This window comes from Acromyrmex echinatior, chromosome 4 (assembly GCF_024713525.1).
Source record: "Acromyrmex echinatior isolate Ae372 chromosome 4, ASM2471352v2, whole genome shotgun sequence".
Taxonomy (NCBI): Eukaryota; Metazoa; Arthropoda; class Insecta; order Hymenoptera; family Formicidae; genus Acromyrmex; species Acromyrmex echinatior.
In genome coordinates, this window is record NC_141855.1 from 8,644,312 (window position 1) to 8,660,797 (window position 16,486).

General features: G+C 30.3%; 3 protein-coding genes across 10 annotated transcripts; 2 read left to right on the forward strand and 1 right to left on the reverse strand.

The window, feature by feature from the left end:
• Window positions 1–66: 66 nt before the first annotated feature.
• Window positions 67–9,356, reverse strand: Etf-QO (electron transfer flavoprotein-ubiquinone oxidoreductase). 2 transcript variants are annotated; one of them, XM_011066730.2, is made up of 8 exons: window positions 9,030–9,356; window positions 7,700–7,802; window positions 7,275–7,623; window positions 6,872–7,178; window positions 6,538–6,779; window positions 6,072–6,466; window positions 5,757–5,978; window positions 67–1,263 (listed from the first exon to the last, which is right to left on the reverse strand). In XM_011066730.2, exons 1-8 carry the CDS (start codon window positions 9,075–9,077, stop codon window positions 1,100–1,102), a joined length of 1,830 nt encoding a protein of 609 aa, XP_011065032.1. In that variant the 5' UTR covers window positions 9,078–9,356; the 3' UTR covers window positions 67–1,099. The 2 variants fall into 2 exon arrangements, with proteins under 2 accessions (XP_011065032.1, XP_011065033.1); XM_011066731.2 differs by having other exon boundaries at window positions 7,700–7,807.
• A 341-nt stretch (window positions 9,357–9,697) lies between these two features.
• On the forward strand, window positions 9,698–13,443 carry Nse4 (SMC5-SMC6 complex kleisin component Non-SMC element 1). 5 transcript variants are annotated; one of them, XM_011066727.2, is made up of 9 exons: window positions 9,698–9,834; window positions 9,912–10,014; window positions 10,307–10,473; window positions 10,546–10,638; window positions 11,454–11,584; window positions 12,208–12,319; window positions 12,499–12,804; window positions 12,886–13,001; window positions 13,236–13,443. In XM_011066727.2, exons 3-9 carry the CDS (start codon window positions 10,365–10,367, stop codon window positions 13,293–13,295), a joined length of 927 nt encoding a protein of 308 aa, XP_011065029.1. In that variant the 5' UTR covers window positions 9,698–9,834; window positions 9,912–10,014; window positions 10,307–10,364; the 3' UTR covers window positions 13,296–13,443. The 5 variants fall into 5 exon arrangements, with proteins under 5 accessions (XP_011065029.1, XP_011065028.1, XP_011065027.1 ...); XM_011066726.2 differs by having other exon boundaries at window positions 9,912–10,010; XM_011066725.2 differs by lacking the exons at window positions 9,698–9,834; window positions 9,912–10,014 and adding an exon at window positions 10,021–10,222.
• Window positions 12,889–16,343, forward strand: Dph5 (diphthine methyl ester synthase). Of its 3 annotated transcripts, none has more exons than XM_087405559.1 (5): window positions 12,889–13,001; window positions 14,770–14,945; window positions 15,210–15,386; window positions 15,499–15,823; window positions 15,998–16,343. In XM_087405559.1, the coding sequence occupies exons 2-5, from the start codon at window positions 14,811–14,813 to the stop codon at window positions 16,216–16,218; spliced, it is 858 nt and encodes a 285-aa protein (XP_087261685.1). In that variant the 5' UTR covers window positions 12,889–13,001; window positions 14,770–14,810; the 3' UTR covers window positions 16,219–16,343. The 3 variants fall into 3 exon arrangements, with proteins under 3 accessions (XP_087261685.1, XP_011065026.1, XP_011065025.1); XM_011066724.2 differs by lacking the exon at window positions 12,889–13,001 and adding an exon at window positions 13,589–14,159 and having other exon boundaries at window positions 14,770–14,959; XM_011066723.2 differs by lacking the exon at window positions 12,889–13,001 and adding an exon at window positions 13,589–14,159.
• Window positions 16,344–16,486: the final 143 nt, after the last annotated feature.

Here is a 16,486-nt window from a genome sequence, read left to right on the forward strand (position 1 = left end):
GAGAAGGTGTGGATTATTACTGTGGAAAAGGAACACAGGTAAGTAATAGCAAAGGTAAAAATCACATTCCATGATAATAACTTGGATGATATAGATATATAATATATATATTACAATTCATTTCTGTGTATAAAAATATAATATAATATACAAATTGATCATTTATACACTCTATCAAAAACAGTAACAATAACACTATTATGCAAGTACTTTAGAAATATTTCTCCTGTGTTCGAGAAAAATTTATTACTTTATATAATAAAAACTTATTACTTTTATGTAATAAAAATTTCTCGTAAAAAGAGACATAAAGATATTTTCCATATTTTCATCAAATTAATGTGATTGTCACCAAGTGTTATTTTCCCATTTCAATGATATACACATTTCAATAAATATTATCCTAACCAAGGAGAAATTTTACAAATTGTCCCAATGATCAAAGAATTATATATATATATATATATATATATATATATATATATATACAGAATGTTAAAAAATCATTCAACATTTATATGATAGATACACACCATATACTGAATAAAAAAGCCTTAGTGATCATAAAAACCTCAATCAATTCTGAAATATAAATAATTTAAATCTTCACGTATGCGACACATAAAAGAATAAGTTATGTAGAAAGCAATAAGTTATGATACAAAAACAAGCAATAAGTTAACATACAAAATTTTAAATTTTACTTTCCGACTTTTATTCACTAAAGCTTTTTTACTCGGTATGGTACTGAAATCATTTTTTAACACGCTGTATATGTATATTGATATGTATAATGTCACAAATCGATATGTACCTATGAGCAAGCATGGACGAAAAGATAGATCATTTGTTTTTATCAGGAAATTAATCCGTACAATTGTATTGATTCATTCGAATGGAAAATAATTGCACTATTCGTGTAGTGTATTTCAATGTCTACAATTATACTGTTAAAACAACACGCCATCAAAAACATAATTACGATACGTCCATGCATTTCATCGAAAAGCGTTTCAAATATTGAACGATAAAACAATGTAGACCATCGAATATTTACGCAATCGATCAATCAATGAGTTAATCGATTAACATTATATATTTACATGCCGTTGTAAGCTGGCCCGCCGCCACCTTCCGGCACGACCCAATTGATATTCTGACTCGGGTCTTTGATATCGCAAGTCTTACAGTGAATGCAATTCTGTGCATTGATCTGCAATCTTTCGCCATCTCCGCTTTCCAGCGGCACGAACTCGTAGACACCTAAAATCAGATTGCACACATTTATTTTTAAATTGCCCTCACATCTTCCGATGGAGGATTAGAGATACATCCAGAAACCAATCTCTTAGCTGCACGAAAATTATTACCGATTCTAATAACATAACTAACTTATGTGTTCTTGTCGATCCGACAATTCTTGAAAACTGTTTGATTGCTCTACGAAAATGCTAATGACGTCGCAATGCGCAGAATGATTTATTCAGCACGATTTATTCAGCAGACACATATATCCTCAGCACTCTACGGAGTATGAGATTTACGTCGCGAAGGTCACACCGTGCCCTCAGCCAGACAGTCGATAACCTGATCCCCACTTCTATTTTCTAGTGCAACAATTCTATAAGGAAGTTCCCAGAATTCCTCTCTGATACTCCGACTCGTCAGTTCCATGAAAGGAAACAGGAAGACACATTCTAAAGACGCGGAAAGGAAAAGCATGGGAACGAAGAAAAAATACATTGTAAAAATCAGATAGATGTTCAAGAAACAATGGTAAAAAGGCACATAAATTTATCTGATTCGAAGGTGTATATATGATACAATAGAATATATACGATGTCCGCAAGCCATAAAGTTTAAATTAACAAAAATATGCGATAAACTCAAACCCATAAAGTTTAAATTAAGAAAAACGCCCATTGTTATAATGTAGCATCGATTATAATTTTATATAAACAATATAAATTAATAAGGAGATTTTGAAGATTTAACAAAATAATAAAATGGTTCTTGTCAAAACCATTATTAAATTTCATATAAATTTTATCCTACTAGTTTAATTTAGCTCTAAAATTTCACAAAAATTAAATTTTTTAAAAGATATTTAACCGTAAAAAGATTACGGAAAGTTAACTATGAAAAAAGTCAAACTTAAATTTATTGATAATTTGTAAATTAATTTATAGATCATGGTCATTAGTTTATAAGAATATAGGCTTAATATCATTTTACTACAATATAACACATGATTCTTTCATTTCTAATTACATGGTTCTATCTAATTGCATCCTTCACGTACGATATTAATTTTGTGAATTACGAATATATATTGATTTTTAATTCCTCATATTACAGCAACAACATCAGTTTGATATTTTCCATGAAATTGTATCATTAAATTTACAGTAATTATAGTGATTCTGCATGCCTTGTATAGAAATTATATTTTATTGTAAAACTTATATTTAATAGTAAAATAAAAATATTCAAATAAAAAGTAAAATTTTTAAACATTATCAGATTAACAACTAATATAAATATTATAATTCATTTCCTTTATGAAAAAATTATTTATTACTTATTAAATGTATTTATTAAATTGTTTATTACATGTAGCAATAGTTACGTCAGCGAGTAAAAACAATTCCTGCACACCTAATGATCACAACTGATAGACATGTATTTGGTGACATGACGAATTCGCGCTTTTTCAACGATCTTTATAAATTAATATTTTGTTAATTATTGCAAAATAGCATTTTTTAATTCAGTTTAGTCTGCTCTATTTGCCCACGAGCATTATCGGACTTATCAAACATTCTGTATATATACATATATAAAATATATATTCTACTATAAGCAAATTAAAAAAAATTGTTAATAGATTTGATTATTGGAGCACTTCTATTATTACAGGATTAATATAATGTATAGGGAGATTTTTAAGGAACAAGAGAGAAGAAATAAATCGACAGTTGGCTGGGCTACAGGGCGTTGTTCGATTTTGGAGATTGAGCTTGGTCCGGGGTTGTCTAGCCATGCGGGGGTTGTCCGGGTAGCTCAGGTTCAAGGACACAACGATCGATAAACCCTCGACAAGACTGGAAAAAGGGGAAGAGGAGGCAGACGTGATTCGAAAGCGGAAGTGGAAGGAACTGGATTGCCTGCAGATTACGAAAATTTATTGCGAACGAAATGGATCTCTCTTGATAATAATATCTTTCAACTACTAAATAATTTTGCATCAGATAAATTTTTCGTGAAAAGCAACTGAACTTTAAATAATTAATAAAATTATATGGAAATGAGCATGTTAAAAATTCAATAGACTCGCACAACAAATATAATGCATTTACTTTTGCAGCAAATTTTAATGACAAATTTAAATTTAACTTTTATTAATAAATATATAATCAGTTTAATGTTTAGAAAAAATGCAAAAAATTACTTTAAAATTATCTGTTAAATATCTAAAACTATGGTTCACTTGATGCTACAAATGTTTTGATTTTTTAATTAAATATGATCAATTAATAAAATTCTTTCCTCCGATTGGTCAATCAAAAGCTTCAAAACATTTGTAACACTAAATGAACCGCATCCTAAAAATAAAATAGAACACAAACAATATAAAATTACGCAAGATAGATATAACAAACTCTGCAATGCGGTAAGTATATTATTTATTCATTCTCATCATAATAAATAATTTTTCTGGACTAATATAATAGAATAATATCACTGTTAGATAAATTGAGTAAGTTAGATAAGTTGTGATAAATTGCTTCCAGCAATTGATAAAAGAAAGATATTGTATGAAAAAAAATATTACATTATAATTTTAAAATCATATAATCGAATGAATAAAAATAATCATGAAGAAAACTATACTACATGTAATTATTAATAAATATATGTAAGAAATCATTATTAATATAATAATTGATTAATAGTTTAAAAACAATTTTTTTAATTATTTATTTAATATAAACAACATTTTTAATATTTTTTTGTTTTATTCAGTAAATAAATTTGAATATAATCTTGATATATAAAAATATTTATGTTTCCGCGCATATATCCTTTCGGTGAATTTATATCTCGCGAAAAAATATATATTTCTAGATTCGGGAATAATACATAAAAAAATATACATTTATATATTTGTCTTATTGTCCAATTTCTTAATTTTAAAAATATATTTTTTAATATATTTTTTTTACTTAATATATTAATTTCTATCAAAAACTGTAACACTGAAAAATATGAACCTTAATATTAAAATATATATATACTTTATGAAAAGAAAATAAATAATTTTTGTCTCTTGCAGTTTTTCTGTAAAGTTGATAGTATTTGAGTAAAAAATTATTCAAGACCAATATTTGGCAATTTTTAGTAATTAATATCTTGTTAACTATTGCGAAAATTGCAAAATGGTAGAGGACTTTTCGACTCAATTTAGTCCTCTCTACCTGCCCATAAAATATTTGGCGATTATTTCCAGACACTGTATATCTACTCATGTGTGTGAAAGAAAACAAATACAGCTTAAAATTCATATAAAAACTAAATATAAAAAAAAATAGAAAATAATAAGATAAATCTATAAACGCATATATTTTTCCATATATTATTCCTGAGTCTAGAAATGTACATTTTTAATAAAATAAATTCATCGAATGCCCGAGAACATAAATATTTTATATATAACAAGATACTTGATAAATATCCTGTTTAGGGAAGTGCCCTCCTTGACTATGTTGTCAAGATCATGACCCTGAGTGACCTCCAACAAGTTTTATCAGTCGCTCATTAATCGTTAAAAAGTTATTAACGAAAAAAGTTTGAAAAATAATGTTTTCTTTCTGCTATATATTAAAACCTATTCTATATCCTTCCTTACATAATGACTTTCCACGCAAAGCGACTTTCACGGAGCGTGCGACTTTCACGAGGCATACGATTTCCACGCGAAATGATTACCACCTACCTCCCCCCCCCCTGCTTCAAGGGCATACGACTTCCACGTGAAACGATTCCCACCCACCTCCCTCCCATCTGCTTAAGAGCACGACTTTCCATGCGAAGCGAGTTCCACCTCAGCTCGCAAAAATGCTTCGCGTGGAAGTTACCTCTGAAGCAAGAGGAAGATGAGGTAGAAGTCGCTTCGCGTGGAAATCGTGCGCTCCTAAGGGGGAAGTAGAGTGGAAGTCGCTTCGCATGCACAATTATAAAATATATTTTAACGCAAGAAATTTTTGTTCTATATAGTGAAAAAAGATATCATTTTTCAAACTTTCTTTCTTAATAACTTTTTCTTAATAACGAGTAACGAGCGGCGGCTAAAACTCCTATTGGAGTTGTTAAGATCATGACCTTGACAACATATGTCAAGGTCAAGGTCATTGGAGAGGATTCTCCTAAACAGGACATTTATCAGATACTTTATATATAAGATTACATTAAAATTTATTTATTACAAAACAATATCTAATTTTAAAAAATCAAATTTTCTTAGGCAAACTCGACTGCCCTCACTAACTGTCATAAATTATTCGCATAAATTGTAATAAATATATTCTACAAATCAAAATTATCTATAAAAAGTTTATTCAGTCAATCTACTATGTGATTCGCAAAAATAGAATTTACCTAACATTCAATCAAACAGAATTCATATGTGCACATTATGTAGTAATCATAATGCATTAATAAAACGAAATGTATAAACATGCAATAAACTGACTTACCAGCAGGGCAAAATCGACCTTCTGGACCAGCAAATTCAGTCAAGTTTTTCTTTACTGGAATTGTATCATCCATCAAAGTTAAATGGGCTGGTTGATCAGCTTCGTGATTGGTACCAGTCAGAGCTACTGACGACAAAAGATCAAAAGATACCTCGTTATCTGGTTTGGGATATTCTATTGGCGTCGATTTGACAGCCGATTTCAATTTCTTATAATCAGGACCTATGGACACACGATATGAAAATATTTAAAATTAACGTTTACAATATCTTTCAGGAAATTTCTTCAAAAACTTCTACATAAATCTGTTTTTACCTCCATGAGATAAAGTCCATGGTTCCCTTCCGCCTAACAGCATAGAAAAACCAGAGTACATTAAACCACCGTAAAGCCCAAGAGAAGAGTGGAAACTGGGCCTCATATTTCTTACGGCTTTCAATTCCTTATAGATCCAACTATTTTTTATTTTATCTGTATACGTTTTCGGCTCTATGCCTTTTGTCAGTGAGATATTACTTTCTGCGTCTACGATTGCTTCAATAACACTTTCTGCAGCCAACATGCCACTTTTCATAGCATTATGAGTTCCTTTAATTTTGGGCACATTTAGGAAACCTGCCGTACATCCAATAAGACAACCCCCAGGGAATTGAAGTTTGGGAATAGATTGGAATCCACCTTCCACCAATGCTCTAGCACCATAAGCTATTCTAGAATTAAGAAGAACAAATGTAGAAAATATGAAACAATATGTGCAAAATTTCGAATTAAAGACATCAACCTTTTTCCTCCTTCAAATGTTGGTCTAATACTAAGATGTTGTTTAAACTTTTGAAACTCTTTGAAAGGAGATAGATAGGGATTAGTATAATCCAATCCTACAACAAAGCCTACAGCAACCAAAGGTGTTTCTTCATTTAAATGATATAGAAATGATCCACCGTATGTATTTCTATTAAGTGGCCAACCAACTGTATGCTCTACTGCTCCAGGTCGATGCTTACTTGGCTCTATCTCCCAAATCTGTCAAAAATTATTTTACTTTAGAATGTAAAGCGTTTTATATTTATATAATTTTAAATTTGGTTATTGTAATATAATTCGGTGATAATCACCTCTTTCAATCCAAGACCATATGTCTGCGGTTCACAATCTTTTCTGAGATTCAATTTCTTCGACAACTGTTTCGTCAAATGACCGTGACAGCCTTCTGCAAATATGGTACATTTCGCATGAAGCTCCATACCTCGTTCGAATGTATCTTTAGGTGAGCCATCTTTAGCAATACCAACATCATTTGTAGCTACTCCTTTAACGGATCCATCTTCGTGATATAAAACTTCTGCCGCTGCATAACCAGGATATATCTCGACACCAGCAGCTTCTGCTTGTTCGCCAAGCCATGTTACTACGTGGCCTAATCTATAATTACAGAAATATAAATTTTTACAATCAGAAACAAAAATATATTGTTTACTCATTTACGAATATATGACAGTATTAAATTTCAACGATCACCTTACTATATAATTCCCATGGTTGTACATTGGCATTCCCTTGAAAATAGGTATAGATATCCTCTTCATTTCCGTGAGAAATGCAAATTTATCCTCAGTAACAGGAGTATTTAATGGTGCACCTAATTCTTTCCAATTTGGAAAAAGTTCATTCAAAGCAATTGGATCTAAACAAGCGCCACTAAGGATATGTCCACCAATCGCAGACGCTTTTTCAACAAGAGTAACCCTGAGTTCCTTGCCATGTTTCTCAGCCAATCTACGAGCCTGTATAGCTGCCGATAGTCCTGCTGGACCGCCACCGACAATTAGAATGTCGGTTTCGTCTACATATCTCTCCATGTTCACTTCTGATGGATAAAATGTTCTCAATGCATTATTTTATTGTATTATTTTAATAAATAAGAAAAGTCAAAGGAAATTTACCTTTCCATCTTGAATCTGTCTCTCTGGATTTCACTGTATAATGAGTGGTGATCTGAGGAAATTTGGCATCCGAGTAAGCCCTTTGAAATACCCTTTGCAGCTTCTGTACTGTCAAAAGTGCAACCAAAATTAAATTACAACATGCAAGTTCTCGCATTTAAATTAGAGCATTTCATTGTGTATATACATAACGTTCTACATAAAAGCATGTTTAGCATGTTTATAAACAATAAAGAAATTTTAAAAAATCTAAGGAATTTTTAAAATTTAAATAAAATTTTCAAAATTTAGTTTCAGTCATTTATACACAATCATATTAGGTGTTGGAATTAATTCGTAGCGTTTTTTAATGAAAGAATGTTATTTATTTCACATGAGTATTAAAAAATACATTAATGAAAGTACTTCCCATCACTTGTAAAACGCTACGAATTAATTCCAACACCTAATATGTTATCGATATATCAATTACAAAATTTTAATTTTACAATTTCAAAAACGCTTCTACAAAAATTTGTTTTTCGCAATATTCTCATATTTTTTCTCTTATTTTTTATTTTAAATAAAAATACATCGAAGTTTTTATGAACTTTTAGCGCTTAATAAGAGAAGCCTGTTCTTTTTAGCTGAACTTTTGCATCAGTTCATCTTTCTTCCTTTTCTCTCCAAAAGCCAAACAGGCCAAAGTTTGGAGGAAAAAGAGACAAAAAGTACAGAATAAGTGTGGAAAGTGGATCATTGAAATGCCGTAGTCCAATTCACGCTCACACGTTTAAAAATCATTTTATCCTTGTTGTTTGTCAAATGTTAAACGAAGACAAATGATGCTCATGAGTTGTCAGCAAGAATCAGACCACGGCCTTATATATGACACAGAGGACAAAGGGCAATCTTGTTTACATCACGTTAACGCAATTGCTCTGAGAGAGAATTATTAATTGATATTCGTTAAACAAAAAATGAAGGCGCCAAAAGCACAAAGCAAACAATACCAAGAATTTATTTTAAATAATAAACATTTATTGATGTGCACACGCGATTTATAATCATAGAACGAGCGATAAAAATATTTACGTAAATATATCTTATAATAAGACATTGAACGTCTTTTAATGACATTACATAACATCGCGATTTTTTTTTTATAAATCATTAATCATCTCTTGCGAAATTATAGAAATATAAATATCGTATTATTATGATAAAACAATCGTTTGAAAACGGAGCAGTCGGTAAATTCCAAACAGTACGATCGTCATTTTCGAGTATTGTTAATCCATTGCGGTATCTATTGCGATAAGATTATATATGCCTGCGAAATTCTACTGACCTTGACGCACTTACTGGTGCCGGACGCATTAAACACCGCGGAAGCCATTATCACGTACAAACAATAACGCACAATCACCAATTAACACAATGGTAATCTAACAATTATATCAAAAAAAGAAAGAGAGAAACCACAGCCTTTCATTATAGAGAAACTTGAGAGCGATCATCTTGGCTTTTTTATGAGATACCTGAAACTCCGTACATTAGCGCATTAATATCTCTTGTAGCAATATATGGAAACTTGTAAGTACATTATCTCGCTAGGTCATAGTAGCGTCTTGACTTACCGACGCTGAGTCGATCAATGGCTGCGTTCAGCGGACTCAACAATTGAGTGAGCGCTCACTGATGTATTCTTCCAGATCTAAAACGCTGATTAGATGATCTAAAAAGAATACATCAATAATAGTGAGCGCTCACTCAATTGTTGAGGTCTGCTAAACGCAGTCCATGTCAACAGAGCCGAAATTCCGTGTAGTAGCGCAATTTTGCAATAGATGGCGCTAGAATATGTTATTCAATAAAATCACTAGATTTCTAAGGCCGGTATTCATAGTCGATTCTTATTTCAAGATCATCTTAAGACGCTAATGCAGCCCTCTGATTGGTTCGTGACTTCTTAAGACCGTACTTAAGACGGTCTTGAATATAAAATTTAACTATGAATACTGACCTTTAGAAATTTTATTGACTTTATTACTTAGGACCAATTTCATCAAAGCCAATTACTTTATCCGCCGATTAACTTTGCGTATTGCCAACTGCTAAACTGAAAACTCATCATTTCTAATCTAATTTCGAAAGTATGTATTTGTAAAAAAATTTCAATGTTTTATTTATTATCTCCACACAAGTTCATCTTTCTTCGTTTTCTCTTCAGAAGGAAAAAAGAAGAAGAAAGATGCACTGGTATAAAAGTTCAGCAAAAGAACAGGCCTAATGCATCATGCGTGAAACAGAACCAACAGAATGCAACTATGTATGTACGTTACTGTCATCTTGCATTTCATTGAATCCGGCTCAAAACAAAAGCGTAATCATATTTGTGCGGACCCGCGGACCTGCATTTTTACATTTTTTTCGCGAGTGTCCCTACTGGTATTATACTGTAGCGTGCTGCTGGCATTTTTAATGCTTGGTGGTAATAGAAACGATAATGTAAAACTTAATTCTATTATTAAAAGTGTTAATGTATGTTTGTGTGTGCTTGAAAAGATATATTAATTTTTTTTATTATATATAATTGTTAAAGTACATTCTCATCTTGGTTTATAGAACGTAAGGTATTGTTTCTTGTTGGAAGGCGTACAGAAATCCTAAATATTTCATCAAAATGTTTAATGGCAAAAATTCAACGGATTCGTTAAATTCCACCAATACAAGATCTCCCAGGGAACGTAAAAGCTGCTTAAAGCATGCCTTGCAACAAACTAAAGTTTTACGTAAAAACTTGTTTTACTTCTTTTTTTGTTTTTTTATATTTAATATGCAATCAATTAATAAGTAATTTGCAGAAGAGAGGATCAATGATTCCACGATAAATAAATTGGATGAAGCCATAAACTTAGTTGACAATGTTACTTATGAAACAAGTATACAAGAAAAAGGTAAATTAAATTATTCTTTACATGTACTTTACATAAGTAAATGTTCTTTACATGAAAAACTAAATTATTCTTTACATGTACAATACTAGTCTTGTATATAAACATGCACAGTTTTGTATTGTAAAATGAAATATATGTAAGATAAACTGTATATATAACTGTATATATTTATATAAAAATTTGATACATATGTTTAAAAAATGCATAATGCAAGATATAATATATACGTTTATACTTTAAATCATTGAAACCTAATTGTACAACTTATGGTTAACTCTTAACTGAGATTCAACTTATTCATTGTCTCTAGAATTGGAAAGAAATGAGAAACAAGTTGAACCTCAGTTAAGAATTAACCGTGAGTTATGGAACTGGATCAAAGAATTCCATTTTCACAGTATCATTTCAACCTTGTTATCTAGCAAATATTAAACAAATGATGCTTATAAACACAATAAGCTCAAAACGTAAGACACTCATAATATTACCATTCAAAAGTTAGCAAATTTTTAGAATATATATATATTATTTATTATATTTACTCTTATCGTACAGAGAAGATTGGATTATTAGTGACAAAGCAATTCCTGTTTGTGCAAGTTTCTAAGTCTTTCAGTAATTATTACATTTTATTATCTCCAAAATTAAGTTTCATTATTTATTCTAGAAAGTTGAAAATATGAATTTGTAAAGATTTTTTTAACATTCTGAATACGTGAAAAAAAACAGATGGATTCTAGTGATCCATGTTTAGGTGGATGAAGCACTAAATTGTACCTTGTAAGGGTTAATCTTTATTTTATTTATATTTTCAGTTTCTAATCAACAGGAAGTTCTTATTGATTCACAAATGATGTCATCATCTTCTAAAGTTCTAAAAACCTGTACTGTTTCATTGACAAAGAGAATGCGTGACTATGATCACATCGACTTTTCACGAAAATTGGTAATTTACTAAAAATTATAATTATATGCTTATATTTATTTGTCTATTGCTTGTTTCTACTGATGTAATTTAATTTAATCTCAGTTTAATTAACTACGCTAGTAAAAACAGATATGTATTGTAACTATATTACAACATACACTACCAGTACTGAAAATTTAGCTTATTCTATTTAGGCTTATTCAATAAGTCATTAATAATAAATAAAAGTCAGATAAAAATTGACACAAATTACAATTGAATATGAAAAGAATAATTGACTATGGTAAGTCAGTTTCTAGCTTCTTCTGATTTATTACTACTGGCTTATTCTAAAATGTATGTACAATATACATAACATGAATTATAGATTTTCAGTATTGGCAATATATATTAGAACTATTTCTCTATTGAAATTGCTAACAAAATATCACATGTTACTATTTCTAAATAGCTTTATTTTATTATTTTTCTATTTCACTATCAAGTAGCTGTTATTGCTTATTGATGCTTTCTTAGTGACACAATATGACAAAGTGACGATATCTTTGATATTGGTAAACAAAAATATAATAATTTACTGTGTTATATTGTGTCATCTATATCTCTTGCTAGAAAGCACCCTATATCTATGTTTTATTTAGGTAAAACATTTGCAAGAAGCATCGGAAGAATCACAGTCTCCAAACTGGTCACTTTTAGAAAGACGAGTAACAAAATTATTCAAAAGGATTGCTAATAATAGCACATTATTAGGTCTGTTTAACTATTGGTATTATAAACATAAAAGAATTTATATTGCAAACATTAATTTTGTAGATATATATATTTTTTTCTTTTTAAATATTCTTTTTGGGACATATTGTTAAGTACTTTTAAGTCCACTGTTTTCTATATTCAAGAATTTAGCCAAATTTTTGTTATTATTATTTCAGGTACATTGGATCCTTTGGAGAAGAAGACAATAATTAGGAAGAAACCTGAACAAAAAATAGTATCACAAGTTGCACAGTTGACAATACCTGATAAAGTAGTGTCAAATGCAAATACGAAGGATGAAGATAGTGTGGAACGTACTGTGAGGAAGATTAAAAAGTTAATCACATGTCATTGTAAAGAAACAGGGAAACCACTTGATTTTTTTCAACTGATTCTGCATCCCGATGATTTCGGAAGAACTATTAGAAATATGTTATACGTATCGTTTCTCGTGAAAGATGGAGTAGTGAAATTGAGAAAAGGTATCCCCCCCCCCTTTTTTTTAGTAAAGTCACTTTCTTATCGATTATATAATAAAATTTAATGGTCGTTTTTTATCTTAGATCATATAAATCTTGTTGTGGAACCATGTCACAAGGAAGTAAATTCACAAGAAAAACAATCTACCAATAGAATAGGCATTCAGAATGTCATATCATTAAATATGGAACAATGGAGAGTAAGTTGAATCCTCAAAAAGTTCTCTATAATGGTTTTTTAATCATATCGGATTTCAGTTTTAACAGACAAGATTTTTTACTACTTTTACGGTTTCACATATATAAAAGAGATTTTATAAACTTTTGGTTACATATGGTATATTCTGTGATTAATTAAGTTGAAGATATATCAAACGTATTAAAATTGTGAAAAAATATTACAAAATTATAAAAATTCGTAAATTTTTTTTTAGATATTAAAAAAGGCATATCAAGTGGAACAACCAATGATTAATTTTGACGAAGAAAATTGATTATAAATATGCTTTCTTTACCAATATAAAAAAAGAATATTTTATTAAATTTATTTGTATATTTGTGACATTGCATTAGATTTTCAATAATATACTTTATTTTTTCACTGCTTACATTGAAAATTAATGAAAGATATATTTCGTATAATATTGCATAATGAATTTTTTTTTCCCCTAAATATATCAAACATACATCGTGATTACTGACACTACACACATATACAGATATATGGTATTAATTAGTGATATTTCATATTAATCACATCTACAGAGAAAGTCTAGAAGTAGTATATGTTAATGTATATTTTGATTGAATACATTCAAATAATAATTTTTCTAATAATTTTTAATAAGCGCTTTTATAAAAAGAAGATAAAACATGAAGTAGCCTTTCAAAGTAATTTAATAAATACAATTTATTGCAGTAATATTTCACAGTGCAGTAATATTTCTTAATAAGAATTCAATTTTTATATTTTTTCACTTTTCTTTTATGTTTTCAAACACTCTTAGTACTAGGATAAAATAAAATTTACTACATTTTGAGAGAGAGGATAGGTACCTAAAATCAATTTTGATCAAAACAAAACCGCATAGCTATATGTAGCACGATTATATGACCAAGTATCGATTTATCATCTCCAGCCTTGAAAAATAGACGATGTACCCTACGAAAAGTGGACGTTGCTATGTAGTTTACATCCATTTTATCAGAGGGCAGTAGTACGTGGCAACATTTGCAGTTTTGGGCCGTCATGTCTTCTCTCAGGTTTCTCTTTAGTACGTGTATTAAGTGTACGGTGTAAACTAGGCAACTGTCGACACTGGCCTAGTTTCCACCGAGAGTTTAAATTGGATCAGAATGTAAGAACCAATCAACTACAGTCGAGTATTTCCCTGTTAGGAGCTCCGCACAATAAAAGAAACAGAAAATAAGAATTTCAATCTATCAGAAATCATGTATTGTGAAATACACAATTTCTGATAGAAATTCTTATTCTCTGTTCTCTGTTCCTTTTACAGGATATGGTCAATGCGATGTTGCAAACGTTTTGAAACGTTTTTATATAGTGGAAACTAAATCACTATTCAACTGTACACACAGTTGCGATCGATTTGGACCAATTCGGAAGTTCACGCGCTTAGCCTGGATCTGCAATAGGTTTTTTAGTCTTAAACTACAAGGAATGGACGAATCATAATCAATTATCCTCCTTGCATTTAACTGCAATTGGTCAATTTCTTATGACTTAAGACTTAAAACATCTATTGTAGATCCAGACTTAAGCACTTCTAATCATTATTCTGTCTTTATCATTCATTAGAAAAATAAGAATTAGTAAAATAAGAATAGAAGTACTGAAAACGCTGAAAGCGTCTAAATCGACCGCAGCCACCATGTTATCCCTTCCACCATGCTCTGGTGACTGGTGTGATATAGAACTTGAGATGTTGAGACATGTATGTTTTGCAGGGCAGCAAGATTGATCCGGTAGAAGCCAACTTCGAAAAATTATGTTTTATGTGATAGGATTAGGTCTAGGTGACGCTAAGGATGTCACTGTCAAAGGATTCGAAATTATTAGGAAATGCGACCGCGTCTACCTGGAGTCTTATACCTCTGTCTTGACAGTACAGCAGGAAACCTTGGTTTGTATTATAAGGTTTGTTTTTTTATTCCTGCACTAAACTATACTAGAATTATTTTTCGCTGTTACCAAATATTAAACATATACCTATCTTATTTAAGTTTCAAAAGTGTACAAGTTTAGTCACAAAAACAAATCCATAGACATGTCTAGATCAAAGATGACGCAAGCTTGATTTACTGTATAGAGTAAAGCATTCGATTGTGAATCTTGTATTTAAAGATATATTAAATGTAATTTTTATGTAACATGTATCTTACATTAGGAAGAATTCTATGGACGTTCCTTGATAGCAGCTGATCGCGAGCTAGTGGAGAATTGTGCGGACGAAATACTACCAAAGAGAGAAGATGAAGATGTTGCTTTTCTGGTTGTAGGAGATCCTTTCGGAGCTACTACACATACAGATCTGGTTTTACGTGCAAAGGAGAAAGATATACAGGTAAATAGGACAGTAATATTTAGAATCATTATTTTTAGGAAATATCAGGATCATTTTACATTTTTATATGTATCTAGTAAACATTATTTTCAAATATCGTACTTTTAATTAGGTGAAAGTCATACATAATTCGTCAATACTAACTGCAGTTGGTTGCTGTGGTTTGCAACTCTATTCATATGGAGAAATTGTTTCAATTCCATATTGGATAGACACTTGGCAACCGGACAGTTTTTATGAGAAGATAGCTTCCAATAGACAGAGAGGGCTGCATACACTCTGTCTCTTAGACATTAAGGTTAAAGAACCTACCCTAGAAAGTATCATGAAGAAAAAAAAGGAGTACATGCCTCCAAAATTCATGAGTGTCAATGAAGCTGCTAGTCAGTTGATAGCGATACTTGATAATAAGATTCAGGATGGCCACAAAGATTTAGGTTGGTGGTAACAATTCTATTGTAATAATTTTATTGGAATGATATAATAATAATGATAATTATATATAATAAATTGTATAATAAAAAATATGGCAATTACATAATGATTATATAATCACAAATAATAATATTTAAATTAATAATATATCTATATATTATTTTTTCATTTAATAGCGTTTACACAGCAGAGCTTGGTAGTGGGCTTAGCACGGGTGGGATGCGAGGATCAACATATTGTCGCTTGTTCCTTACAAAATATGACGCGTGTGAACTTGGGACCACCACTGCATTGCCTCGTTATACCGGCTGAAAAGCTTCATCCCCTTGAACTGGAATTTCTAATGCAGTATGCTCTCGACAAGGATCAATTCAAAGAAATGATGCAACAATCATAACTTTTTTTTATCTTAGAAAAGATAGAGTAAATTCTATGTTTTGTACAGCAACTTAAAATAAATTAAATTGTATATTAAACTATTAAAAAATATATTTATCTTAAATGCAAGATGTATAACAGAAACTTGCATTCTTTTTATTCTTAATGAAAATATGCTGACTTTTTTTATTTTTTCGCAAAAATTAAAATCTATATTATATATCTTTTCTAGAAGCAAATATCAATTATATTTATATTTATTTTAACTCTTCGTGGTCACAAATGGT

Bases quoted from the DNA above. Each gene is read 5' to 3' on its own strand.
- Etf-QO (XM_011066730.2), bottom strand. From the start codon at position 9,077: ATGGCTTCCGCGGTGTTTAATGCGTCCGGCACCAGTAAGTGCGTCAAG. The intron at 7,624-7,699 runs GTAAATTTCCTT...TTTATCCATCAG, and splicing joins GACAGATTCAAGATGGAAAG to AAGTGAACATGGAGAGATAT. The intron at 5,979-6,071 runs GTAAAAACAGAT...GTGTGTCCATAG, and splicing joins ATGGACTTTATCTCATGGAG to GTCCTGATTATAAGAAATTG.
- Nse4 (XM_011066727.2), top strand. From the start codon at position 10,365: ATGTTTAATGGCAAAAATTCAACGGATTCGTTAAATTCCACCAATACA. The intron at 11,585-12,207 runs GTAATTTACTAA...TGTTTTATTTAG, and splicing joins TCGACTTTTCACGAAAATTG to GTAAAACATTTGCAAGAAGC. The intron at 13,002-13,235 runs GTAAGTTGAATC...ATTTTTTTTTAG, and splicing joins TAAATATGGAACAATGGAGA to ATATTAAAAAAGGCATATCA.
- Dph5 (XM_087405559.1), top strand. From the start codon at position 14,811: ATGTTTTATGTGATAGGATTAGGTCTAGGTGACGCTAAGGATGTCACT. The intron at 14,946-15,209 runs GTTTGTATTATA...ATCTTACATTAG, and splicing joins CAGTACAGCAGGAAACCTTG to GAAGAATTCTATGGACGTTC. The intron at 15,824-15,997 runs GTTGGTGGTAAC...TTCATTTAATAG, and splicing joins GGATGGCCACAAAGATTTAG to CGTTTACACAGCAGAGCTTG.